The sequence below is a fragment of the Mesoplodon bidens genome (assembly GCF_964165515.1).
Source record: "Mesoplodon bidens genome assembly, contig: HAP1_SCAFFOLD_452, whole genome shotgun sequence".
In the NCBI taxonomy this organism is placed as follows: Eukaryota; Metazoa; Chordata; class Mammalia; order Artiodactyla; family Ziphiidae; genus Mesoplodon; species Mesoplodon bidens.
Window position 1 is genome coordinate 269,141 of NW_027672147.1, and position 26,618 is coordinate 295,758.

At 43.3% G+C, this 26,618-nt stretch overlaps 1 protein-coding gene across 1 annotated transcript in view; it reads left to right on the plus strand.

Annotated features, from left to right (window-relative positions):
- Positions 1-616: 616 nt before the first annotated feature.
- The window catches only part of LOC308610539 (forkhead-associated domain-containing protein 1-like), an 88,270-nt gene continuing 62,268 nt past the window's right edge, over positions 617-26,618 (plus strand). The window contains exons 1-2 of the mRNA XM_081259633.1: positions 617-1,061; positions 20,366-20,572. Coding sequence (XP_081115759.1) covers positions 969-1,061; positions 20,366-20,572 — 300 coding nt within the window. The 5' untranslated portion in view covers positions 617-968. The remainder of the gene's footprint in view (positions 1,062-20,365; positions 20,573-26,618) is intronic.

Here is a 26,618-nt window from a genome sequence, read left to right on the forward strand (position 1 = left end):
TGCATTAAAATATAAAATGTATAGATGGGTAGATATGTGATAAAGCAAATAGAACAAAATGTTGATTGTAGAATCTGGGTGGTGGTTCTATAGAAGTTCACCATCCACTTCTTTCAACTTTTCTGTGTGTTTGACATTTTCATAATAAAATGCCAGCAAAAGATACGTACAGAGTCTTGACCGTACAGCCAAGCTATAATCTTGATATTTTGTCTTTGGAAATCATTTTTTTTTCAACCTAAATATATGAAGGAATGCGGTGACTTAAAAAGAAAGTATCTTCTAATGCCCATTTCCTTGATGACTGACTCTTCCACACTTTAAGAAGCTCCGTAGAAGTTGGAGTTTCTTGAGTCAAAGTTCAGAAGCCCAAGATTAATAACAGTCACAATCACAGTAGGACAAATTGGTGTTTAGTGTAGCAATCACCATTCTAGATGCTTCACATTTAATCCTCACAAAACTCTTTGCGATACAGAGTATCATTAGCCCCATTTTACAGATGAGGAAACAGAGGCATAGAGAGAGAATAAGTAACTCACTCAGAGTCACAGAGCTAGTAAGTGGTGGGTTAGTAACACTGAGTATTTGATTCTGTCAGATAACTAACCCCAAACTAAGCTTAATGGGAGGTGGAGAGCGGTTATCAGTGGAATTCAGATTTGTTTGGGTTTTTCTTTTTTGCTATTGCTTATTTGTGCTCTGAGTTACATAAAGGATGTCCTCTTGTGATCAGAAGCAAGCTCATCTATGCCGGCTATCACTGTTAAAAGGACAGTCTTAAAAATGTGCGGAATTATCATTGTGATCATTGTTAAATCCAGCTATCCACTCCTACCTCTGCTGACTTCTCCTGTGGACATTATGGTGTATTCCATTCATTCTAAATATGACATTGAATAATTAGAGGACTGTATTTTTCTAACAAAATTGTTTTCTGAAAACCTTTTATAGGGAAAGCAGAGAATATGAAAGCCTATCTAAAGAGTGCAGAAGGCTATTTTGTCCTGAATAAAAGCACTACGATTGGAAGGCATGAAAATTCAGACCTTGTTTTAGAGGTAAGACCTCTTCCTAGCCAGTCCCCGACCCTCCCTACCCCTCACACCACCAAAAGTCCTTACTGTTCTGTGGACTCCAGTCTCTTGTAAAGCACAGCCTCTGGCTAACAGTCCCAGCCTTCCTCGGTGTGCCACCAATAACCATTCCCCGCATGTGCTGGGTCTCCCTGGCACATGTGGTAAGAATGAGCACAGTGCAAAGTGCGATGGGCCCTGTGTCCTTTGCTGACTGTGTCTGCAGTGTCCCACCCTGATGGCGCGGTTTGGAAGGTGGGCTTAGAGCTGATGCTTGACCTTCACCTGCTCCGCGTCTGGCAGCCACGGCCACCTGAAGTGCCCAGCTTGAGCAATGGCCTCTCGCCCTTTCCAGAGCTTCTGGAGACTATGGGCCCCTCGGAGCCCTCCCCCGCCCCCGTACCTCCAAGTAGTAAATCAGGGTAAGCCCTGGGCATGGCCTCAGCGCTCTCTCACTTCATTTCATTCCATTCTCTGAATTAGCTGTGGCTTGGTCCACAGTCCCAGCTCATTGACAGCCAAGGAAGTTGGAAGAAATTGTAAGTAAGGAATTATAAAAACAGTGGCTTTGAGCCTTTTAACATTTTGAAAGGGATTAAAATATTGAAGCAGAAAGAGAAATGCAATGGAATCCCTTTAGGACTGTGAAAGGCAGACCACTCTCAGACTTCATTCAACAGATTTTTTTCAACTTTATTTTGACATAATTATAGATGCACAAATAGTAGAGGGAATGGCACGAAGCATGTGTGGAGTCCTGTGCCATTTTACCACGTGTGGATTTGGGTGTGGCCCTCAGGATATAGGAGTATTCCATTATCAGAGATGTCCCTTGTGATGCTCCTTTTATATTCACAATTCCTCCTCCCACCATCGTCCCCACGCTCCGAAAACCACTAATCTGTTCTCCGTCTCTATAATTTTCATCATGTATGTATGACCTTTGTGATTGATTTTTTTTTTTTAGTCAGTGTAGTGCCCTTGACATCCATTTAGGTTATTAGCTTGTTCTTTTATTGCTGAGTAATAGTCCACGGTATGGACATATCACCTATGTTTAACCATTCACTTTTTGAAGGACATTTTGTTTCCATTTGGGGCTATTACAAATAAATGTACTATAAACATTTGTGTACAGGTTTTTGTGTGAGCATAAGTTTTTATTTCTCTGTGATAAATGCTCAGGAGTATGATTGCATGGATTAACATATGTGTTTATATATATTCGGTTTGTAAAGAAACTGCCAGACTTATCCAGCATGGCTGTACCATTTTTCATTTCCACCAGCAATGTATGAGACACATCCTCACCAGCAATTAGCATAAACACTGTTTTTCATTTTAGCTGTTTTAGTAAGTGTGTAGTGGTATCTCATCATAGTCTTAACTTGCATTTTCCAAATCGATAGTGATGTTAAATGTCTTTTCATGTATGTGTTTGCCTTCTGCATATCCTCTTCAGTGAAATATCTCTTCATATCTTTTAAGTGTCTCTAATGGAATTGTTTAGTTTTTTACCATTGAGTTTTGAGAATTCTTTATGTATTTTAGATATGAGTCCCTTGTCAGATAGATGGTTTGCAAATATTTTCTCCCATCCGTAGCTTGTCTTCTCATTCTCTTAGCAGAGTATTTCACAGAGCAAAAGCTTTAACTCTTGATGAAGTCCAGGTAGTTATTTTTTCTTTTATAGATCATGCTTTTAGTGTCATGTCTAAGAACATGCCACAAGGTCCCTGACCCTGAGGATTTTCTCTTATGTTTTCTTCTAAGTGTTTTATAGTTTTATTTTTAAATCTTTGAACCATTTTGGGTTCACTGTCGTTTATGATGTGAGATTTAGGTCAAAGTTCATTTTTCTTGCATGTGGATATTTAGTTGTTCCAGAACCATTTGTTGAAAAGACTATCCTTTCTCCATTGAATTGCTTTTGCAAGTTTGTCAAAAATAATCTGGCCATACTTTCTATGGGGGCTACTTCTTAGTTCCCTATTATGTTTCATGGATCTATTTGTCATAATGGATCTACCATTATGAGATAGCCTTGATTACTGTCGCTATGTAAGTCTTAAATCAGGTAGTGTGATTCCTCCCACTTTTCTTTAAAGAATTTTTTAAACTATTCTAGTTCCTTTGCCTTTCCATTTACATTTTAGTGTAAGCCTGTCTGTATACACAAAATATCATGCTGTAATTTTGATTGGAATTGTGTTTTATCCTATATATCAATGTGAGAATAATTGATATACTCCTATATTGTCCTCCAATTCATGAACATGGTATATTTCTCCATTTATTCAGTGTCTCTCATGAGTGTTTTGTAGTTTTCAGCATACGAGTCCTGAACATGTTTTGTTAGATTTACACTTAAGTATGTCTCTCTTTTTTTTTTTGAGTGATTGTAAATGGTATTATATTTTTAATTTTGGTGTCCACATGTTCATTGACAGTATATAGAAATACAGTTGATTTTTGTATGCTTCTTGGGATCTTGCAACCTTAACTGCACTTTCTTATATAAGGGCTTTTGTAGATTTCTTGGGATTTTATACATAAACAATCATGTCATCTGCAAATAAGAACAATTTTATTTCTTCTTTCAGAAAAGGAGATCTGAATGCTTTTAATCTTCTTTTGCTTGCTTTATTTCCCTGGTTAAGACTTCCAGGACTCTGCTGAACAAGAGCAGTGTATAAATCCTTATATTCGCTTGTTCCTGACCTTAGGGGAAAGCAGTTACTCTTTCACCATTAAGTAGGAGGTTAGCTGTAGGGTACATGTTCTTACCAAGTGAGAAATTTCCCCCTTTATTCCTAGTTTTCTGAGAATGTTTATTGTAAACACAACAGATTTAAAGATAACTCCATGAACCTCCCCGTGAGATTCTCCTCCATGATATGGTCTCCCTTCAAGGACACAGAACATCTGTTCAGTGTGCAAAGTGGGAGGAAAAAGAAGAAGAAGAAGAACTGTAGTTTCTTCTTTATCCTAACAAGGCATAGATTTGGGGTCGTTTTATTTCCTGTCTGGCTAAAGTAGTGACAGAGATCTCTGTTTTGAACCGGACTATGATATTAGAAAACTGTAGTAATTTTTAAAAGCACAGGCTTTGGAGATAGACAGACCTGGGTTTGAATCTCATTAGGCTACTTTGTGGCTGAGTGACTTCAACCAAATTACTTAATCACTCTGAGCTCCTTTTCCCTGTCTGTAAACCTCTAACCTCACAGGGTTATTCTGAGGATTAAGTGAGAAATGCATATAAAGAGCCTGGCATGTGGTGCTCAGTGAATGTCACAATGATCATTATTATGGTCTCCTAAAACAGAGACTGAGAAGAATCCTCAGAGGTGCACAGGGTTGAGATGAGGATCCACTGACATTAATAAGCCATTTGGAAAAGGGAACTAATGAGTACAGTTATTAACTAGACAGAAATTTGCATTCATTGTACATAAATAATTGACTGCTTACTGCTCCTCGGACTTAGCTTAAGAAATACGTCACTAGGCTTCCCTGGTGGCGAAGTGGTTGAGAGTCCACCTGCCGATACAAGGGACACGGGTTCGTGCCCCGGTCCGCGAATATCCCACATGCCGGGGAGCAGCTGGGCCCATGAGCCATGGCCGCTGAGCCAGCGTGTCCGGAGCCTGAGCTCCGCAACGGGAGAGGCCACAACAGTGAGAGGCCCGTGTACCGCAAAAAAAAAAAAAAAAAAAAAAAAAAATTTCAGGGATTTATATTACTAAAAATCATCCTTGCAATTACCAGAGGTTACATCTAGCAAATAAAAAAGATTGTTTTATTTGCCTGGATCAATCCTAAAGAATAGGCAGTCATGCTTCTAAAGATTTCTACTCATCAGCAAGGTTGACATGTTGTTTTGACTATTGGTATCGTAGTATTTCAACATCATTTACTCTTTCCGATAATGGAAGGTAGTTACATGCTTCTTGTTTTTAAAAATTGGGAGAAAGGAAAATATAAGGAAGAAAATAAAAGTCACTTGTAATCATTTGGCTCAGGGAAAAATCAATATTGATATTTGCAGGGTTTTACCCTCCAGACTTTTTTCTATATCCTGTAAGGAGTTTGGTTCCGTAAGGCAGTAGGAAGCCTGTTTATAGCCAGGCTAGTGAGAACTGTTTATAGTCAACAGTGATAACTGTTGCTATCACTATTTCATTGCATAGTATTTACCCAGAGCCTCAGCACCAAGCCAAGTCTAGGGGTACAGTGATGTCAGAACTGGACATGGTCCCTGCCATCAGGAAGCTGCCAGGAGAGAGAGAAATAAGTCAAATGATCCCACAAAGGTGTGACTAATTCCATTCCAACATTGGGGCTGTAAAGGAAAGGAATATGGAAGACAAGGAGGACTTAACTAGACAAAAGGAGAAGGGAATGGCATGTGCAAAGGCCCTGGGGTGGAAGAGCATATTGTGAACCCAAGGGACTGAGAGAAAACCAGGGCGTCCAGAAGTCAGAGTGGGAAGGAGGAGGGCTAAGGGACAAGTCGGCCTCCTTCATGTCACCATAAGGGTTTTGATCTTTATGTGAAAGCAGTGGGAAGAAGGCTTGAAGGATTGTAAACAAGGGGGAGACCTGCCAGTGAACATCCCGGCTGCTGTGTGCAGACGAGCCATCAGGAGCTCTATTTACAATCTCCCCTCTCCCATTTTACACGGCTCAAAAGCCTCAGCCTTGCTCATTTCACAGCTAAACCTTGCAAGTTATAATTTATATGATTTGATGTGCCTTGTAAACTGTATTTTTTAGAGTTGGATATGGCTGTTATTTAAACTCTGCTGAGAAAGGGACTCAGTTCTTCCAGAATGAAGAAACACCAAAGCCAGTGGTTTTTGGATTTTCCGCATGTTTAAGAGTGGTTGTTCAACATGAACTCCTAGGCATTCTGACCCAGTGGGTTTGGGGTAAGGCCCAGGAATCTTCACATTTGTATGCTCCCCAGGTTCAGGTGGGGGGAATGGAGTCCCTGGAGTTGGTTCCAGGACCACACTTTGAGAACCCCACCATCAGTGCTCCCTCCCTCTCCCTTCTTGATCAGCAGAGCTCCTGCTTTTGTGTGTGTGTGTGTGTGTGTGTGTGTGTGTGTATTCTTTCAATAAACTTTGTTTTGAGGAAAAGAGAAGCGAAGGGTAAACAATGAAGGGCTGACTGACCCTACCCCCTCCCCAGGGACTCCCCCAGTCCCACCCTGGGGAAGTCCCAGGATCCCTAGAAGACTGAGCTCTAGGACAGCCCAAGTCAGTACAGGGCTGCAGCTAGGAAGGTGGAGATGGAAGAGAAAAAGAAAGAACAGACATGACAGGGGGATGAAATGCTGGTGTCCACACCTCACCCTCGGTGGTCAGTGTCCTGCCAGGCATCTCCTTTCTCATGGGTTTAGCCATCTCTCCAGCCTGTGTCAGCCCTTCTCGCGTGGGATCTGAGGGTCATGAAGCCAGACTGATCTCATACACATACCCCAGATCCCATCCAGCCGGATGACTCTCGTCCCTTTTCCTGGCCCCTGTCAGTTCTGGGCTGCCTCTCAGGAAAGAATCAGAGCCTACACCATAATCTTGTTTATTATTATTAAACAAGGCTGCTGGGATTCTCCTATTATTTGCATAATTTCACGGACATGCAGGTATGTCTGCTCTGTCAAAGGACACACACAGCTGTAGCTCTGATGGGCATGGCCAAATTTCCCACCAGAGGTTTCCGGATGTGGTGTCCTGCCAGCAGTGGACGCCCGTCTCCCACTCCCTCCCCAGCCTAGGGTGCTGACCCCCCATTGGATCTTCACTGATCTACGGGGTGAAGTATGGTACCTGTGTCATTTTAATTCACATTTCTCTTATTCTAAGCGAACACCTGCATTTTGAGACATAAGGTGACAGGTGGACTCTCTGTGGGGAAATCCACGGAATGAAACAGGCCTGGGAGGGTGCACTTGCTGGCTCCCCATCTGCATCGCGCTTGTCCTCCTGCCTGGGTCGTGCTCCCATCCTTCCCCCTCACCCCCACCTCACCCCTGGCTTCTCCCCAAGTGCTCCTTGCTCTGGTGGTTCACCTGTTAGCTCTCACCAGTCCTCAGGGAATGTTTTGTCCCCTGTTTGGGAACTGGCGGCTGATTTCATTGGTCAGTACCCAGCACAGCAATTGATGGGACTAGTTTCTCACCAGCAGATGGAGGGCTTCCAAGAGGAAAAAGTTCAGAGGAAAGGGCTAGATCGTGATCTCATTTTTCTTTTTTTTTTATTGTGGTAAGATATGCATAACATAAAATTTACCATCTTAACCAGTTTTATTAAGTGTGCAGTTCAGTGGCATTAAATATATTCACACTGTTGTGCAGCCATCACCCCCATCCATCTCCAGAACTCTTTGAATCTTGCAGAACTGAAACTGCACCCATGAAACAACAACTCCCCTTGTCCCCCCATCCCAGCCCCCAGCAACCACCGTTCTGCTTTCTGTCTCTATGACCTTGGCTACTCTGGGTATCTCATATAAGTAGAATCATAACAGTATTTGTCTTTTCATGACTGGCTTCTTTCACTGAGTATAATATCCTTTCACTGAGTATAATGTCCATGTTCATCCATGCTGTAGCATGTGTCCGAATTTCCTTCCTTTTTTAAGGCTGAATAATATTCCATTGTGTGGATTCACCACATTTTGTTTATTCATTCATCTACTGATGGACACTTGGGTTGTTTCCACCTTTTGGCTGTTGCAAACAATGCTATGAACATGGGTGTATAAATATCTCTTCAAGGCCCTGCTTTCAGTTCTTTGGGATATATACCCAAAAGTAGACTTGCTGGATCATATGATAATTTTATTTTTAATTGTTTGAGGAACTGCCATGCTGTTTTCCATAGTGGCTGCACCAAGTTACATTCTCACAACAGGGCACAAGGGTTCCACTTTCCCTGCGTCCTCACCAACACTTGTGATTTCCCTTTTTTTTTATAGTAGCCATTCTGATGGATGTGAGATGAAAGAAAGATCATAATCTTTTGAATAGCATACATAATACAAACAGCTACAGCATACATTTATGGACTACTTACTGCATCTCACATGGCTTTATACATCATCTATGTATGTTCTGTATATATATTTATAGAATTATATCCACAAAACAAATCCTGTGCGGGTGAGAACTACTATTATCATTATTATCCTCATTTGATGACATGGACATGGGACTCAGAAAGGTTAAGGAACTGGCCCAAATCACACAGCTAGACGGGGGAGGTGGGGCTGAGTTTCAGACTGAGCTGACTCAAGCTTCTAAAAACAGAAGCTTCACTTTTTGAGTGTAAATTTAGCTTTGGGAACATCTAATATCTAAATTGGAAATTCTCAGTTAACTGAGATAACAAGATAATTGAGTAAGCTAGGGAAATTCCACCCTGTGGAATCGAGAATGGGGGTTGTCAGTGAAATGTGAGATGAATGTTCTTGTGATCCTCATTCATGCAACAGACTGAGGTGTTGCCATCTAGGGGGGGATTTGGGTAAAGAGGAAACGTTGACCTGGTGCTTTCCCAGGAAGAGGAGCATTGGGGCTGTTAAGTGGGGGCCCAGCAAGAAACACCACTTATCTCTCCAATCCAGCCAGAGTAAGTTCTCTGCTTATAAGGACTGGTGGAGTTCAATTAGTCCCACCTGGATAACCCAGGATAGTCTCCCACTTTTTAAAAAATTTTTAAAAAGTTTTTGGCTGGGTTTGGTCTTCGTTGCTGAGCACAGGCTTTCTCTAGTTGCAGCGAGCGAGGGTTACTCTTTGTTGCGGTGCATGGGCTTCTCATTGCAGTGGCTTCTCTTGTGGAGCACGGGCTCTAGGCACGCGGATTCAGTAGTTGTGGCACGTGGGCTCAGTAGTTGTGGCTCGTGGGCTCTGGAGCGCAGGCTCGGTAGTTGTGGCACACGGGCTTCGTTGCTCCATGGCATGTGGGATCTTCCCGGACCAGGGCTCGAACCCGTGTCTCTTGCATTGGCAGGCGGATTCTTAACCACTGAAACACCAGGGAAGTCCTTAGTCTCCCTCGTTTAAGAGCACTGATTAGTAACCTTGACATCGTCACAGTCCCTTTGGCCACCTCATGGAGCATATTCCCAGGTTCTGAGGATCAGGGCATGGGCATCTTTGGGAGACCATTCTGCCCACCACATTAATACTACCACCTGACTGGACCGTTGCTTTGGGACTGGTCTGAGAGCTTTCTGGAAGAATCAGTAGGATCAATGCCACAGGCCATGGAGAAAGATGGCTGGATGAGCTGGCAGGTGATAATCCCGTTACCAAGAGGGCAGGAAGCAGGACTGGTTGAGTGAGCACCTCAACATCCCGGAAGCAGCCAGGCAGTTTGGGGCCTGGAGATGAACCAGGGGTTGGAAATACACACCTGCGAATCGAGGGGGTGGCACAGTGGCCCCAGCCCATGGACAGAGTGCAGAGGAAACGGACATCTGAGGGGAGAGGAGCCCGGCGTGGAGACCTGGAAGCAGTCAGAGAGGTGAGGGAGCCAGAGAGCTGCTGCCAGGCTGAGGGTATTCATCACAGAGACAGCTTGCTTTGTGCCAGGTACTGTTCTGGGCACTCTCGAGTGTATTAACTCATTTCATCCTTAGGAGGTTAATGTTGTTTGCCCCACTTTACAGATGAGGGCGTTGAGGCACAGATAGGCTGAGTATCCTGCCTGAGGTCACAGAGGGAGGCTGGGGCACTGGGCACCACGCTCGGGCAGTCTGATTTCAGGACCAGCCTCTCCTGAGGCCTTGCCGGTCCACAGGGCTCTCCCGGGGAGACCGGGGAGGAAGGATCCAGCTGACGGGGAAGCAGAGAAGCTTCTTCTTTCCTTCCAATCCCAGACCCGTCGTCTCACCAGCGCCTGGCCGTTTCCTCATATCCTTATTCTTTTGAAAACCCCATTTTTTTTTCTTACTATTTCTGCACTACATCCCTTTCTGGAGGCAGTGGGGGGATGGGGCTGGGAATGGGATAGCCTAGAACCAAAAGGTTAAAAGAAATAGATAAAACACACACACACACACACACACAGACACACACACACAAGTTAATTTCAAAAATGTTATCCCACTCCTTTGAACATGTCACCAAGCAGTACCTTTTGTCAATCCTACGAAGCCCAGCTTATCAAACTCATTTTTGCTGCTCAGGGAGCAACCAAAGAGAAGCAAAGAACCGTGCCCCAGGCTGCACAGCTGGAAGGTAGCAGAGGTGGGACTTGAACTCAAGGCTTTCTAACTCCAGAGCCCATCCTCTTGCTCATAACAGAGAACATTTCCCATTTGCCCTATGTTCTCTTCTAAGTGCTTTTGTATGTATTATATCATTTATAGGTCACCAGTAACTTATAAGATGGTCCTTTTGTTACCTTACAGATGAGGAAGCTGAGGTATCACTTGCCCAAGGTCACCCTGCTAGGAAGTAGGAGAGCTGGACTCGAGCCCAGTCTAATAACCACCACGTTGCCCTGCTCCCCCAACCCCTGAACCACCAGGCCACGTGCCTCTCTCTGACAACTGTGTCACATGTCACAGGGAGGCCGAGAGCCCGAGGGCCTCCGAGGGCAATGGCAGTGGGTTGAGGACCCAGCGGGAGAGGACCCTCTTGAAGCCATTTGACAATAAAGGAAAGGAAGGGGGAAGGGGCGGTGTTTCCAGGCCGAGGGGGTGGTGAGCACGTTCACAGGTTAGACGGAAGTTACACTGTCAAGGTGAGGATGCAGAAGAGGAGATGGTTGAGGAGAGGGACCAGACCAGGGTGGGATGAAGGCAGGACCACCCGGAGGCCCTTGGCAGCTAAGAGAAGCCTTGAAGTTCCCACCTAAGAGCTTCTCCAAGCCTGGGAAGTCCAGGTCCTGGCAGGGAGCTGAATGCACATTCACAGGGGTGTGGAGTGATGGAGGGGAGTTTCCTGAAGGGACTCCATAGGGAGTGGGCAGGGCTCAGAGAAACCACAAAGGATAGTGCAGGGCCCAGAGCTAGTATGAGTGAGGACTGTTCCCACCCCCAGAGCTGAGGGGTGAGGGGCAGGGGCATTTCCTGGGACCCGGAGACCCCGAGAGCTGGGTAGAGTCCTCTGAGGGAAGCTGTGTGGCCCCAGAGAATGGAAGCCAGGGGAGTAAGTACCCCAAGCTCTCTCCTCCCTGCTCTGATCTCTAACCCCCCCCATTGGCCAAACCCAACCAGAAACCAGACACAAGGAGCCCATCAGCCCATGGATGTAGCCGCACAGGTGGGCCTGCTGGGCAGAGGGCGCCGTGTAAAGGGATGGAGGAGGGTTGGGAGAAGCAGACGGAGGATGCAGGCAGGTGCAGGAGGTGAAGACCTAGGAGGCTGTTGTCAAAGTAGAATGAAAAGCCTGAGAGCAGGGACCTGCTGGCTGTGGGGCCCAAAGGGCACTGGGCCAGCCTCAGGACAGAAGTGTGAGGGTGGCAGGAGGGTTTGGGGGCCGGGATGGACTTGAAGGAGCTGGTGAGCTTGAGCAGGGCCCAGGCTGGGTGAGCATAGGGCATTACCCCTAGGGAGCAAACAGGGAGCAAAGGCTACGTGACTCAAGGAGAGGATGAGACAGAGGATAAGGAAGGCCGGGAGTGGGAGGTTATGGTCTGAGATGGGGCTTCCCAGTGCCAGGTGATGCAAGGTTGAAACCTAGCTCCAAAGGACGGTTCCAGGTACACGTCGAACCTCAGCGACAATGTCAGTGAACCTCAGGGCAATGTCATAACTAAGTCAGCTTCCCGAGGAGGCTTCCTTAAAGCACAGGGGTCATCAGAGCAGATGGTCATTGTTAATAGAAGTTGAAACGTCTCAATATTTTATGGACTCACTATATACTTTTTAAAGACATTTTCAATGCAGGAGCCTTAAAAAATGCACTTGTTTTGTATATTAGGTCCTGCCTGTCTCCTCTCTCATTATTAAATCACTCTCTACTCTGAAAATCACAGGGTACAAATCAAAGGTACAAGTTTTGGAATTAGACTTGGGTTCAAACCCTGACATTGCCCTGGGCCAGCATCCTGATGTTGAGTGAGTCCCTTCATCTTAGCCATTTTTTAAATCGTGGTAAAATACCTATAAAGTTTACCGTCTTAACCACTTTTAAGTGTACAGATCAGTAGTTGTAAGTTATTCACATTGTTGTGCAACCAGCCTCAGAATTTTTCATCTTGCAAAACTGAAACTGTACCCATTAAACAACAATTCCCCATTTCCCCTTCCCCAGCTCCTGGCAACCCCCGTTCTATTTTGTTTCTATGAGCTTGACTACTTTATGTACCTCACATAGTGGAATCATACAAAATTTGCTTTTTTGTGACACTTATTTCACATAATGTCCTCACGGTTCATCCGTGTTATAGCATGTGTCAGAATTTCCTTCCTCCTACACTGAATAATATTCCACTGTATGGATAGACCACATTTTGCTTATCTAATCATCAGTCAGTGGGCACTTGGGTGGCTTCCACCTTTTGGCAATTGTGAATAATGCTACTGTAAACATGAGTGTACAAATAACTCTTTAAGTTCCTGCTTTCAATTCTTTGGGGTATATACCCAGAAGTGGACTTGCTGGATCATATGATAATTTTATTCTAAATTGTTTGAGAAGCCGCTCTACTGTTTTCCATATCAGCTGCACCATTTTACATTCTCAGCGGTGCATAAGTGTTCCCCTACTCTACATCCTTGCCAACACTTGTTATTTTCTGTTGCTGTTTGTTTGTTTTTGATAGTAGCCATCCTAATGGGTATGAGGTGGTATCTCACTGTGGTTTTGATTTGAATTTCCCTAATGACTAGTAATGTTGAGCATCTTTTTATATGCTTGTTGGACATTTATATATCTTCTTTGGAGAAATGTCTATTCCAGTTCTTTGCCCATATTTCATCAGGTTATTTGGGGGTTCTTTTTTGTTGTTGTTGTTGAGTTATAGTTCTCTATATATTCTTCATATTAACCCTTTTTCAGATTTGTGTTTTGCAACTATTTTCTCCCATTCTCTAGATGGCCTTTCACCCTGTTTATTGTGTCCTTTGATTCACTGAAGTTTTAATTTTTGATATAGTTGAATTTATCTATTTTTACCTTTGCTGCCTATGCTTTTGGTATCATATCCAATAATGCATTGCCAAATCCAATGTCATAAAGCTTTCCTCCTGTGCTTTCCTCTAAAAGTTTTATAATTTTAGGCTCTGTTTAAGTCTTTGATCCACTTTGAGTTAATTTTTATACATGGTGTAAGGTAAGAGTTCAACTTAATTCTTTTGCAGTCTTTCCCAGCATCATTTGTTGAAAATACTGTTCTTTCCCCATTGAATAATCTTGGCACCCTTGTCAAAAATCATTGGACCATATATGCAAACTTTTATTTCTGTGCTCTCTATTCTATTCTATTGGCCTATGTGCCTGACCTTATGTCAGTATCACACTGTTTTGATTACTGTACCTTTGTATGCAGTAAGTTTTGAAATCAGGAAGTGTGAGACCTCCAACTTTGCTTTTCTTTCTCAAGAGTATTTTGGCTATTTGGGGTCCACTGAGATTCCATATGAATTTTAGGATGGATTTTTCTATTTCTGCCAAAACTGCTGTTGGGGTTTTGAATCTGTAGATCCTGCTGTGTAATAATGACATCTTAACAATATTAAGTCTTCCAACCCACGAATACAGGGTGTCTTTCCATTTATTTGTGTCTTTAATTTCTTTCAGAAGCACTTTGTAGTTTTCAGTGTACACATCCTTTACCACCTTGGTTAAATTTATCCCAAAATATGTTATTCATTTTGATGCTATTGTAAATGAAATTATTTTCTTAACTTCCTTTTCAGATTGTTCATTGTGAGCATATAGAAACACAACTGATGTTTGTGTGTTGATTTTGTGTCCTACGATTTTGCTAGTGAATGGTATTTTTTAGTTCTAAGAGGGTTGTGGTTTTTCATGGACTCTTTAGGATTTTGTACATGTAAGATCATGTTGCCTGTGAACAGAGATAATTTGACTTCTTCCTTTCGAATTTGGATGCCTTTATTTCTTTGTCTTGCCTAATTGCTCTGGCTAGGACTTCCAGTACATTGTTGAATAGAAGTGGCAAAAGCAGGTATCCTTATCTTATTCTTGATCTTAGAGGAAAAGCTTTCAGTCTTTCACCTTTGAGTATGATGCTACCTGTGGGCCTTTCATATTTGACCTTTATTATGTTGAGGTAATTTCCCTCTATTCCCTGTTTGTTGAGTGCTTTTTTCATGAAAGAGTGTTGCATTTTGTCAAATGCTTTTTGTACTTCCATCGAGATGATCATTTTTTTCCTTCTTTCTGTTAATGTGATGTATTACGTGGATTAATTTTCATATGTTGAACCATCAAGTCTGCATTCCAAGAATAAATGCCACTTGGTCATAGTGTATGATCCTTTTAACGTGCTGTTGCATTCGGTTTCCTCCTGTTTGGTTGAGGACTGTGGTGTCAGTGTTCATAAGAGATACTGGTCTGTGGTTGTCCTGTCGTGTCCTTGTCTGGGTTTGGGATCAAGGTAATGCTGTCCTCTCACTTCAGCTTTTGAGTCTCAGCTTCTCCATCTCTAAGATGGAGATAACAATAGAGTCCCTGTTTAGGGCTGTCATGCAGATTAAATGATAAAAATGCACACAAAATGCTTCAGCAGGGCCCAGTTCACAGGAAGCCCTCAAAATATGTTAGAGGAGGATAAAGATAATGATAAAAATAATAATAAATAAATAACAGTTCATCTCATAGTGGGACAGCTCAGTAGGCTGGGGCTTATAGACTCAGTCTGTATTAGCAGCAGGGCGTCTGTCCAGGAGCAGCACTTAGCAATTTTCCAAGTAAAGGGAGCGAGTGATATTATAGGGCCGAACTAGGAAGCTGTCTCCTGGCCTAACATGTGGTAGAGGCTCACCCAACTTTGTGGAGTCATTGAAAACTTCCTGCTTGCTTTGAGTTCTTAATAATGGCCTGACAGTTTTTGAGGAACTGAACGCAGTGAAGCCTGGCAAGAGACAAACAAAATGTCACAGACAGAATTTCTCTCATTCGTGGGTTATCAAAGGTTCAAAGGACACAAAGATCAATGACAATGGTGATGAAGATGATGTGGGTGACATTTTCCAAAGAACTAATGTGTTTTCATTTTTTTTAATACTTTATTTTTTTGAACAGTTTTAGGTTTACAGGAATTTTAGCAGAGAATACAGAGAGTTCCCATATATCCACCCCTCCAATACACACAGTTTCCCCTATTATTAACCTCATGCATTAGTGCGGTACATTCGTTACAACTGATGAACCAATATTGATATGCTATTATTAACTAAGTCCATAGTTTACATTAGGGTTCACTCTTTGCGTTGTACGTTCTTTCGTTTTGACAAATGTATAGTGACAAGTATCCACCATTACAGTATCATAAAAAATATTTTCACTGCCCTGAAATCCCCTGTGCCCCTCCTCTTCATCCTGAGCCCCAGAGCCCCTGTGCCCCTGGCAAGCACTGATCTTTTACTCTCCTTATAGTTTTACTTTTTCCAGAATTTCATACAGTTGGAATCATACGGTATGTAACCTTTTCAGACTAGGTTTTTTCACTAAGAAATATGCATTTAAGATTCCTCCATGTCTTTTTTGTTATTTGATAACTCGTTTATTTTTATCACTAGTGTTTCATTGTATGGATGTACCACAATTTGTCTATCCATTTACCTTTTAAAGGACATCTTGGTTGCTTCCAGTTTTGGGCAGTTATGAATAAAGATGCTGTAAGCATGTATCCAAAATAAATGAGTCTTCATGGATATAGAGAACAGACTGTGGTTGCCAAGGGGGAGGGGGTTGAGGGAGAGATGGAGTGGGGGGTTGAGGTTAGCAGATGTGAGCTGTTACATCCAGGATGGAGAAACAACAAGGTCCTACTGTATAGCACAGGGAACTATATTCAATATCCTGTGATAAACCATAATGGAAAAGAATATTTTAAAAAGAATGTATATATATGTATAACTGAATCACTTTGCTGTACAGCAGAAATTAATACAACATTGTAAATCGACTACATTTCAATAAAATAAATAAATAAACAATATAAATGAGTCTTAAAAATCAACAATAAGAAACCAAACAACCCAACTTAAAAATGGGCAAAAGAGCTCAACAGACACCTCACCAAAGAAAATCTACAGATGTCAAATAAGCATATGAAAAGATGTTAAACATCATACATCATTAAGGAATTTCAAATACACATGAAATATCTCTTCTTTTATTTAGACTACTTTGATTTCTTTCATCAACATTTTGTAGTTTTCTTCATATACCTCTTCATATAGCTAAGTATTTTGTGAGATTTATTCCTAGGTAATTCATTTTTTTTTTTTGGTGCTAATGTAAATGGTGTTGTGTTTTTTTTTTTTTTTTTTTTTTTTTTTTTTTTTTTTGGTGTTGTGTTTTTAATTTCATATTCCACTTGTTCATTGTTGGTATATAGGAAAGCAATTGACTTTTGTATATTAATCATGTATTCTGCCACCTGGGTACAATTGCTCATTAGTTCCAGGAGGGCTTTCTGTCGGTTCTTTGGGATTTTCTGCATAGACAATCATGCCATCTGCAAAATGGGCAAAAGATCTGAACAAACACCTCACCAAAGAAGATTTCTTTTTCCTTCCCAATCTATCTTTTATTCTCTTTTCTTGCCTTGTTGCATTAGCTAGGACATACAGTACAATGTTGAAAATGAGTGGTGAAAGGGGACATCTTCACCTTATTCCTGATCTTAATTGGAAAGTTTCTAGTTTCTCACCATTAAATATGACGTTAGCTTTAGGGTTTTTATAGATGTACTTTATCAGGTTGAGGAAGTTCCCCTCCATCCCTAATTTGCCAAGAGTTGTTGTGGTGGTTTGGTGGTTTGTTAGTTTATCATGGATGGTGTTTAATTTTGTCAAATGCTCTTTTTGCATCTACTGTTATGATAATGCGATTTCTCTTCTCTACGCTGTTGATGTGATGGATTACATTAATTGATTTCCAAATGTTGAACCAGCCTTGCATACCTGGAATAAATCCCACTTGACTGTGGTGTAGAAGTCTTTTTATACATCACTGGATTCAATTTGCTAATATTTTGTTGAGGATTTTGCATCTATGTTCATGGGAGGTATTGGTCTGCAATTTTCCTGTTTTGCAATATCTTTATCTGGTTTTGCTATTAGAATAAGCTTGGCCTCACAGAATGAGCTGGGAAGTGTTCTCTCTTCTTCTATTTTCTGGAAGAGATTATTTAGAACTGATATCATTCTTTCCTTAATGTTTGATAGAATTGACCAGTGAACCCATCCAGGCCTGGTGCTTTCCATTTTGGAAGGTTATTCATTATTGATTCAAATTCTTTACTAGATATGAGTCTATTCAGAGTATTTATTTCTCCTTGTGTGAGTTTCAGTAGATTGTGTCTTTCAAGGAAATGGTCCACTTCATTAACTTATAAAATCTGTGGGCATAGAATTATTCATAATATTCCTTTATTATCCCTTCAGTGTCCATGAGATCAGTAGTGATGCCATCGCTTTCATTTCTGATTTGAGTAATTTGTATCTTCTCTCTTTTTTTCTTGGTTATCCTGCTAGAGGTTTGTCAATTTTATTGATCTTTACAAAAAAAAAAAAAACCGAACAGCTCTTTATTTTGCTGACTTTTCTCTATTGTTTTCCTGCTTTTTATTTCATTCACTGCTTCTTTTCTTGTGCTTGTGGTAGGCTTATATTGCTCTTCTTTCTCTAGTTTCATAAGGTGGAAGCTTAGATCTTTTCAAATGTATGCCTTCAATGCCATAAACTTCCCTCCAAGCACTGCTTTCACTGCATCTTGCAAATTTTCATAGGTTGTATTTTCATTTTCATTTAGCTCAAGATAAATTTTTATTTCCCATGAGACTCCCTCCTTGACCCATCTGTTATTTAGAGGTGTGTTGTTTAATCTCCAAATATTTGGGGATTTTCCAGCTGTCTTTCTGGTATTGGTTTCTAGCCTAATTCCATTGTGTTCTGAAAACGTACTTTGCATAATTTCTATCCTTTTACATTTGTTGAGGTATATTTTGTGGCCTGGAATGTGGTCTGCTTCATGAATGTCCCATGGGAGCTTGAGAAGGATGTGTGTTTTGTTGCTGTGGGATGAAGCTGTGTGGTTGCCAGTTAGATCCAGATGATGGTAGTGCTGTTCAGTTCAACTTCATTCTTCCTAATTTTCTGCCTGGTGGGTCTGCCCATCACTGACAGAGGGCTGTTGAGGTCTCCAGCTACCATGATGGATTCATCTGCTTCTCCTTGCAGTTCTATCAGTTTTTGCCTTCCATACTTTGATGCTCTATTGTTGGGTACATACAATGAAGGACTGTTATGTCTGCTTGGAGAATCGACCCCTTTATCACTATGTATCGCCTCTCTTTATCCCTGATAACTTTCCTTCCTCTGAAGTTGGCTCTGCCTGAAATTAATAGAGCTACTCCTGCTTTCTTCTTGTGTTTCAGTATTTTAAGTGCCAAAGTGTTTGGTAGGAATTTGGAAAGTGGGTAAAGGCACAGTCATTTGAATCAGGCAAACCTGGGAACAAGCCAAGCGAGTCAAAGTGGCTGACTGTGGGCACACTTAATCGTTCTATGCCTCAGTTTCCTCATCTAAGAAATGAGTAACTATCGGACCTACTGTACAGCACAGGGAACTATATTCAATATCTTGCAGTAACCTGTGATGGAAAAGAATCTGAAAAAGAATAGATATTATATATATGTATAACTGAATCACTTTGCTGTACACCTGAAACTAACACAACATTGTAAATCAACTAGACTTCAATAAAAAATTAAATTTTTTTGAAATGAGGAAGTATCCCTTTGAATTATTGTGAAGATGAAACGGGATAATGCAGTAAAGCACTTAGCAAATTTCCTGGCATTTGTGTAATTACACATAATGTGTCATTAATATATTCTACTAATATATGCAGTTATATTATTATCTATTCATATACTATAAGCTATTATTAATATAAGCTATAGGTTATAATTATATTGTGGGACATTAGTATAGATTTCTAAGTCCAAGTACTCTCTATGAAAGTTGGGTGAGGCACTCTGAGAAGAGTGACTTAGAAAATATTTGCAAAGTCTCAGGCTGGAGTGGATGGCTCATAGGCAGTGTCCTGAGAAGACACAGGACTTCGCACGTGCCCTGCAGCCCATAGTCCAGGGCGCCGGGGCCAGGTGGGGGTGTGATATTTCCTCCTTGGTGCCGAGTTTTGCTCATTCTTCTTATTAAAGTGGTTACACAGGAGGTTTCTGAGGCCACTGACAAATCACTGTCTGGGGTCTCTCTCTTTTGAGGGAAATGTGGTCACACCAGGGCCCCTATTGAAAAATAGATCATCTTTGGTTAGATAAATTCTGATTAGCTTTTAAGAAGCAACAGTAATAATTAAGCACATGGGAAAAACCTTCATTGTACACCAAGGCTTTTAAAAGGTAGTTATAAAACTATGTTTTGTGGTGTGAGTTCAATTGTGTTTAAACTTTTTAAAAAGATTGTAAGCATAGAGAAAAGACTGGAAGGATGTGAACCACCGTGTTCTCGGTGCCTGCCTCTGGGGGACGGGAGTCTAAGTGATTTTAATGTCTTCTTTGTGTTTTTCTCTAGTTCTCATTTTCTGCATTATTACAAAAAACATGTTATTTTAAAAATGAATAGAACAAACAACAATTATTACAAAACCTCCCCTGAACTTTAACACTTGCAGTAAATGGACAGTTGTCACTTGCCAACTGACCTTTCTGGTTTGTGTTGGGCCATTTCTGCTGTCTTGCCACTCGGGACAACCAAAAGGATGCTTGCATGGGATCAGAGAACTATCAAGTGGCCAATTCCTGGCCAATTCCCCCCCGAGTTCCCTCTTGCCTCTGTGTTGCCTGACGCCCTACCCCAAAACTGGGCATCTATTCTGGGTCTGCTGTCAGGGTCTGGTGACCCTCCACTCACTAGCTGTGTGGCCTTAGGCAAGTCACTTAACCTCTCTGACCCTCAGCATCCTCCTCTTAAAATGAGGATTGCAGTGACTGTCCAGCCAGATGAAGTGGTTAGCACATTGGGGCCCCCAGTGTCAGTGGCACTAGTTATTCCTTGTTATTCCTGTTATTCCTGGCTCTGACTGTCCCCCTTCTGCATTTCAGTCTGCAGACGTCGACAACCATCACGCACTCATTGAATATAATGAGGCCGAAAGCAGCTTTGTTCTCCACGACTTCAATTCCTGCAACGGCACGTTCGTCAATGAGTGCCACATTCAGAACGTGGCTGTGAAGCTCCTACCCGGAGACATCCTGAGGTTTGGGTCCAGAGGGCTGACCTACGAACTGGTCATCGAAAACCCAGCCTCGGTGAGTCCAGGCCCCTGCGGGGGTGGGGTGGGGTGGGGTGCAGAGGTGCCGTGTTGTGCCACCTTCCGTGCAGCCTAGGGCTCGGGTACGGCCACAGGTGGAGTTCGTCTGGAGCGCGTCACTCTTGCTTTCGAGATTCTGCGAAGTTCAGCCCCATCGCGTGGGTGCCCGGGGAGAGCGAGTCCTCGCGCCCTCTTCTGGGCATTTCGTGGAATTACATGCAAGGGTTGCCTAGCGACCAGCCCGGAGCGAGAGCGTTTTCCTGAAAAGTGAAGCTTGGCGAGGGGAGGTGGAAAGCAAGTGTGTGCTTTTGAAGATGCAGAGATGGATGCTTCCTTTTTAGGCAGATCAGTGCTCTGCAACTTCCTAGCTTTGTGACCTCGGCCAGGCTTCTCTGTATGCCTGGGTCTGGGTCTTCTTAGCGGTGCAGGGCGTTGAGAGAGTATCTATGTATAAAAAGTCAAAGTCTCTGGCCAGAGTAGACGCTCAAGGCCTGCCAGCTGTTATCACACCGGATCAGAAATGTTCCCGGGATCAGGACCTAAAGTATGGCCCCAGGTTAAGCTGAACGTAAGCCAAAATTCACCCAGCAAAGCTCAGTGACAAGAAGTATCTGGTTCAGTAGGGAGGCAGGATGGGGGCTGGTTAGCAACACAGTCCTGGGTCAGAACCCCAGCTCTGCCACTGGCCTACTCGGTGCGCTCTTGCACAAACCACTGGACCCCTCGGAACCTCGGTTTCCTCATCTACAAAATGGGGCCAACGACAGCAATGACCTTGCAGGCTTATCTCGAGGGCTCAATGAGATGGTTATCATTGTAAAGCTCCCAGAATAATGCCCATTCGTGGTGAGCACACAATTAATACCTGTCGTGTGTGTCCCAGAGAGACGGCGTGTTAACCTCACTCCCCAGCACCAAGAACCCTGCATGGACTGAGACCTCCGAGGCTTAAAGTCCTTTCTAGGACGAGGCTGGGTATAAATAAATAAAGTTTAGAGAATCTAGACAGAATCCTGGGGTGTGGGTCCACTAGGCAGCCTTAAATACTCACTCAGAGAAGATGAGCACCGTCCCTCAGGCTGCAGGGCCCGTGACACCGTATCCACCACGTTTGGCTTTGAAAACCTGGGACAGTTTTCTCCTGCTGCTTCTCAGCCCCCTTTTCCTCCTTGGACCAACATTAAAGTGTGCTCACTTGTGGGATGCACTGGGATCCACTGGCCGCCCTGAGGAGGGGCTCCTGACATAGAAGGTGTTGACCTGATCAGGGGTTCTCAACATGGGTTCTAAGGATCCCCCTTGTCAGAAGCACGTGGGGAGCAGACCAACAGTGCAGATCTGGGCTTCACCCCAGGCCTGAGGACTCATACTTAGGATTCCCAGATGAAATACAGGACACCCAGTTAAATCTGAATTTCAGATAAGCAACAAATAATTGTTATGTACAGGTGTGGCCCAACTATTGCAAGGAACCACATATGCTAAAAAAATTATTTGGTGTTTATCTGAAATTCAGATTTAACGGACACCCTATAGTTTATTATATATTGATTTATTCATTTCTTTATTTATGCGAAATCTGGCAACCATACACATCCTCCCTGGGATTAGGGCCTGGGAATATGCATTCTCACAAGCTCCCTGATGATTCTGATGCACCGCCAATAGGAGGGAAACCGAAATTTAGAATCATTTGCATGGAACACTTACAGAATTTTTTAGGGATCAAAGAAAAGGGGATTTCACACTCCCAAGCCTGAAAATCCAAGTTCATGAAGTTTGATTCAATGTGCCCCAACATGTCTGATTCCAAGAATTTTTCAGGAATGTTCAGTCAAATTACAGGTTCCCAGGCCCCCTCCCTGGGAAATTCTGACTTTGTGGCTTGCCCGTGGGGAGAAGAAGAGGGGGAGCAGCAAACAATATCTGCATTTTTTTCTTCTTTTTTCCTACAAAGATATTTATTGAACTATTATTTATAGGGGCATAAAATTTGAAACCTAAATTTCCATCCAAAGGGGGCATTGTTTAATAAATTATATTGTTTAATATATTCTAAGGAGTTTAATATATTATAAGGAGTTCGTTATATATGGAATACTCTTCTGCCTTTTTAAAACACAGCTTTATTAAGATATAATTGACATGCAATAAACAGCACATGTTTAAAATCTGTAAGTGGATGGGCTTTGACATATGGGTACACCTGTGAAACCATAGCCACAATCAAGACAGTGAACAGCTCCTTCATCCTCCAAAGTTTCCTCCGGATCACAGCATGTGTTTGTTTGCTTGCTTGCTCTTAACAGCTTCACTGAAGTACAATTTACATAACAGAAACTTCACCCATTTTGTGTCCAATTCAATCAATTTGAATATATTGATGGAGTTGTGCAGCCATCACCACAACCTGCTCTCAGAACATTTTCCTCCATTTCTATCACCCCAAACCTCGGAGAAACCTTGGAGGTATTTCATTTTGGGGTTTGTTTTTAACTTTTAATTTTCAAAATTATGGTAAAGTACACATAAAATTTACCATCTTAACCATGTTTCAGTGTACAGTTCACAGTGGCATTAAATCTATTCACACTGTTGTGCAGCCATCACCCCCATCCATCTTCAGAACTTTGTTCATCTTCCCAAACTGAAACTCTATGCCCATCACATCAAACCCCCTGCTTCCTTCCTCCCCTCCCACCATGCTTTCTGTGTCTGTGAATTGGACTATTCTAGGTTCCTCATATAAATGGTATCTTACATTGTTTGTCCTTTTGTGACCATCTTATTTCACTTAGTATGATATCCTCATGGTTCATTCCAGTTGAATATTTCATTGTATGGATTCACCACATTTTGTTTACCTGTTCATCCATCCATGGCCACTTGGGTTGCTTCCACCTTTTGGCCATTTTGAGTAAGTTTGTTATGCACACGGGTGTACAACTATAGAATGGGGACTTTATTTTACAAGGTACTTCTTATATAATTGTGGGAAAAAGTGATGACGACCTCTAACCTTGAGTAGATAAGACGGAAGAAGATGCTTTGTAAGAAGAGAAACCAGGAGAGCAGCAGGAGGAATCACTGACGTGAACAGCACTGTGCTAAGCAATTCACCTGCTCTCCCTTATTTCACGCTCATAGCAACCTATGAGATGGGTTCTCCCATGATCCCCATTTGACAGACAAGGAATCCGAAACTTAGAGAGGTTAAGTAATTTCCCCAGGGCCACACAGCTAGTCAGTGCAAATTAAACACTATCCCCACTTGCGGAAAAAGGAGGGGAGAAAACCATTTAGTCTGATGCTAGCTGGAGCAGTAGCCTTGACTGGTTTTCACACCGAGGAAAGCATACTCTCACGGTCACTCGAATATGCACGGATTTTTTCAATTCTTATTCCTACACGCACTTGCACCTTGCTTCATTCCTCAGTTGACTGCAGGCAGCTGCACAAGCGTTCCCCTGGCCTGTGCCCAGGGCACTTTGCAGGACTCTCCACAGCCCCATCTTCTCAAAAGTGCTCTCTGCCGGGGCGTCCCCAGCTTGAGGAGCTTCCATCCATGATGCTCATATTCATGGAGGGGTCCTTTGCAGCGTCCGTGTGAGGGCAGCCTGTGGACTGACTGACACCTTCCTACAAATTCCACTTCCTGATGACCCCAAGCTGCTGGCTATTTAAAAGAAGAGAAAGGAAGAGGGGAAAAGGGAGAGGTATTGAAGAGCATCTCTCATCAAATATTTTGAAGCCCAGTTTTTCTAAAAAATTCGTGGCCGTCTTGCTTCCGACCTATTCTTGTTTCCAATTGATTTTGGGGTCCCTGGTGAGGGCGCTGTGTTTCCTCCTTGGATGGAGTTTCCACAGAGGACTGCCCTGATATCATACAGATTCAGTATGATGAGAACTGTTCTTCTCCCGACAAAGAGTTCCCAAATGAAAGCATTTATTTCAGGCTTTGTGGTGACCCTAACCAATAGAGGAGGGTGTGACGGCATTTTATTGGGGGAGGCGGGTGAGGTGCGGGGCGGTTAGGAATCCAGATGTGTTTGCAGATGTCTCAGTGGTTAGAGCACGTGCCCTGAGGTCAGGCTGACTCCAGCGCCGTCCCAGCCCTGCTCTTGACCGGCTTTTATACTGGACGTGCACAAATCATCTACCTCTCAGGGCCTCGGTCCCCACTCCTGTAACAATAGTTCCTACCACCTTGAGTGACTGTGGTATTAAGTGGGCAAAGTGCGTAAATTGCTTAGTCCAGCGTCTGGCACCTAATAAGCACATGATAACCCTCAGCTTTAGAGTCAAGCAAACCAGCATGGAGCAGCCAAGATGCCTCCTTTGTAAGTGTCCTTATGGACAGGGAAACCTCCCAAGACCTGCCCCCGCTAGCAGATAAATACATTTGCAGATAAATTACCCATAGAATAACATACAAGATGGAAAAATATAAAGAAAAACTCTTGTTTGACAAAGTGCATTGGCAGCCAGGTTGTGCCCAGGACCATCCTTTTTTTTTTTTTGTGGTCGCGGGCCTCTCACTGTTGTGGCCTCTCCCGTTGCAGAGCACAGGCTCCGGACGTGCAGGCTCAGCGGCCATGGCTCACAGGCCCAGCCGCTCCGTGGCATGTGGGATCTTCCCGGACCGGGGCACGAACCCGTGTCCCCTGCATCGGCAGGTGGACTCTCAACCACTGCACCACCAGGGAAGCCCCCAGGACCATACTGTGTAAATTATAGCTCTCTCATCAAAGTATAACCTACGGCTGCCATATTGCACAGCTCCAGGGTCACCATTCACAACGTAGTCCATGTGGATGGCGCCCACTGAAACTGTGCAGGACATAACCCGCAGGGCCATCTGCAATGCCCTGAAGCAACCGTTGATTAATCCCATAGAGTCTTGGCACCAGGCGTGGGAAATTGAAGTCCCAGAGTCAGGTGTGCTGCCGTGTTGTGGGTTTTGTTGGTTGTTGCCTTTACTCGTGCTTTCTGAGCTCTGGGAAAGGAGGTGTGGAAACAAGCTGTACTAGTCACAGTGGCGCCGTTCTTACAAGGCAGCTGAGTAAGGAAACCCACGTCACCCGTATGTATCAATCATGTCTTTCTCTGTTCTGAAATATGGCAAAAGTGATGGAAATGGCCAGAATGAAAAAGGAAGCCAGGCGCCACAAATGACGTGCCGAGTTGTTCCATGAGGGGGTTGACAGCTCCTTGTCGGCAGCCCCATCCCCATGACTGCCTGTGTCTGGCCTTCCCTGTAGCCTGCTCTGCCCTGTTCCCAGTCCAGCCAGACTCTCCCACGTGGCTCCTGGATACTGTCTTCTGTCCCTGCAATGTCATGACGTCCTGTCTTGCGAGAAGAGCGCCCTCTGTCGGCCAATATTCCTTGCTGCTTTAATGGGGAAGCTCTGCAGAACACAATCGAGAAAGCAAGGGCTTTGGAGTTGGATGGACCCAAGTTGAAATGCCAGCTGCAACTAGCTTTACCTTTCTGAGCTTCAATTTCCAATTTCTGCCAAGGAGCTACTCATTAATCCCAGGTCCCCTTTCCCCCTTCAGTTGTTTTTATAGAGGTCCCTGGGACCACCCCTATCATGGCATAAACTGAGGCTCAGAGAGTTTCAGTGACTTCCCCAAGGTTAGGCATCAATCATATAGATCCAGAGGCAGGATTAAAAGCCGGCTCTCCTGAGTCCCTTGGAGCCTTTTCCTAATAGCACGAAGCATCGTGGGGCCGTGAGAGCCGAGGCAGGTCCTTCACTGCCCAGCGGTTAAGGAAGGTCTTGCAATTCCCAGTCCAACCTGCAATTTCACACGCTGACAGGGGATGATTCATTATGTGGGTAAAAACGAAAGCCACTGATAATAGGAGAAACTGCATTTTCAGTTATCTGGCTTCCTTGCTTGTTTGGCTCCACTAACTTTTTTTTTGGCTACACCAATGCAGGATCTTAGTTCCTCAACCGGGGATCAAACCTGCACCCCCTGCATTGGAAGCGTGGAGTCTTAACCACTAGACGGCCAGGGAAGTCCCTGGCTCCACT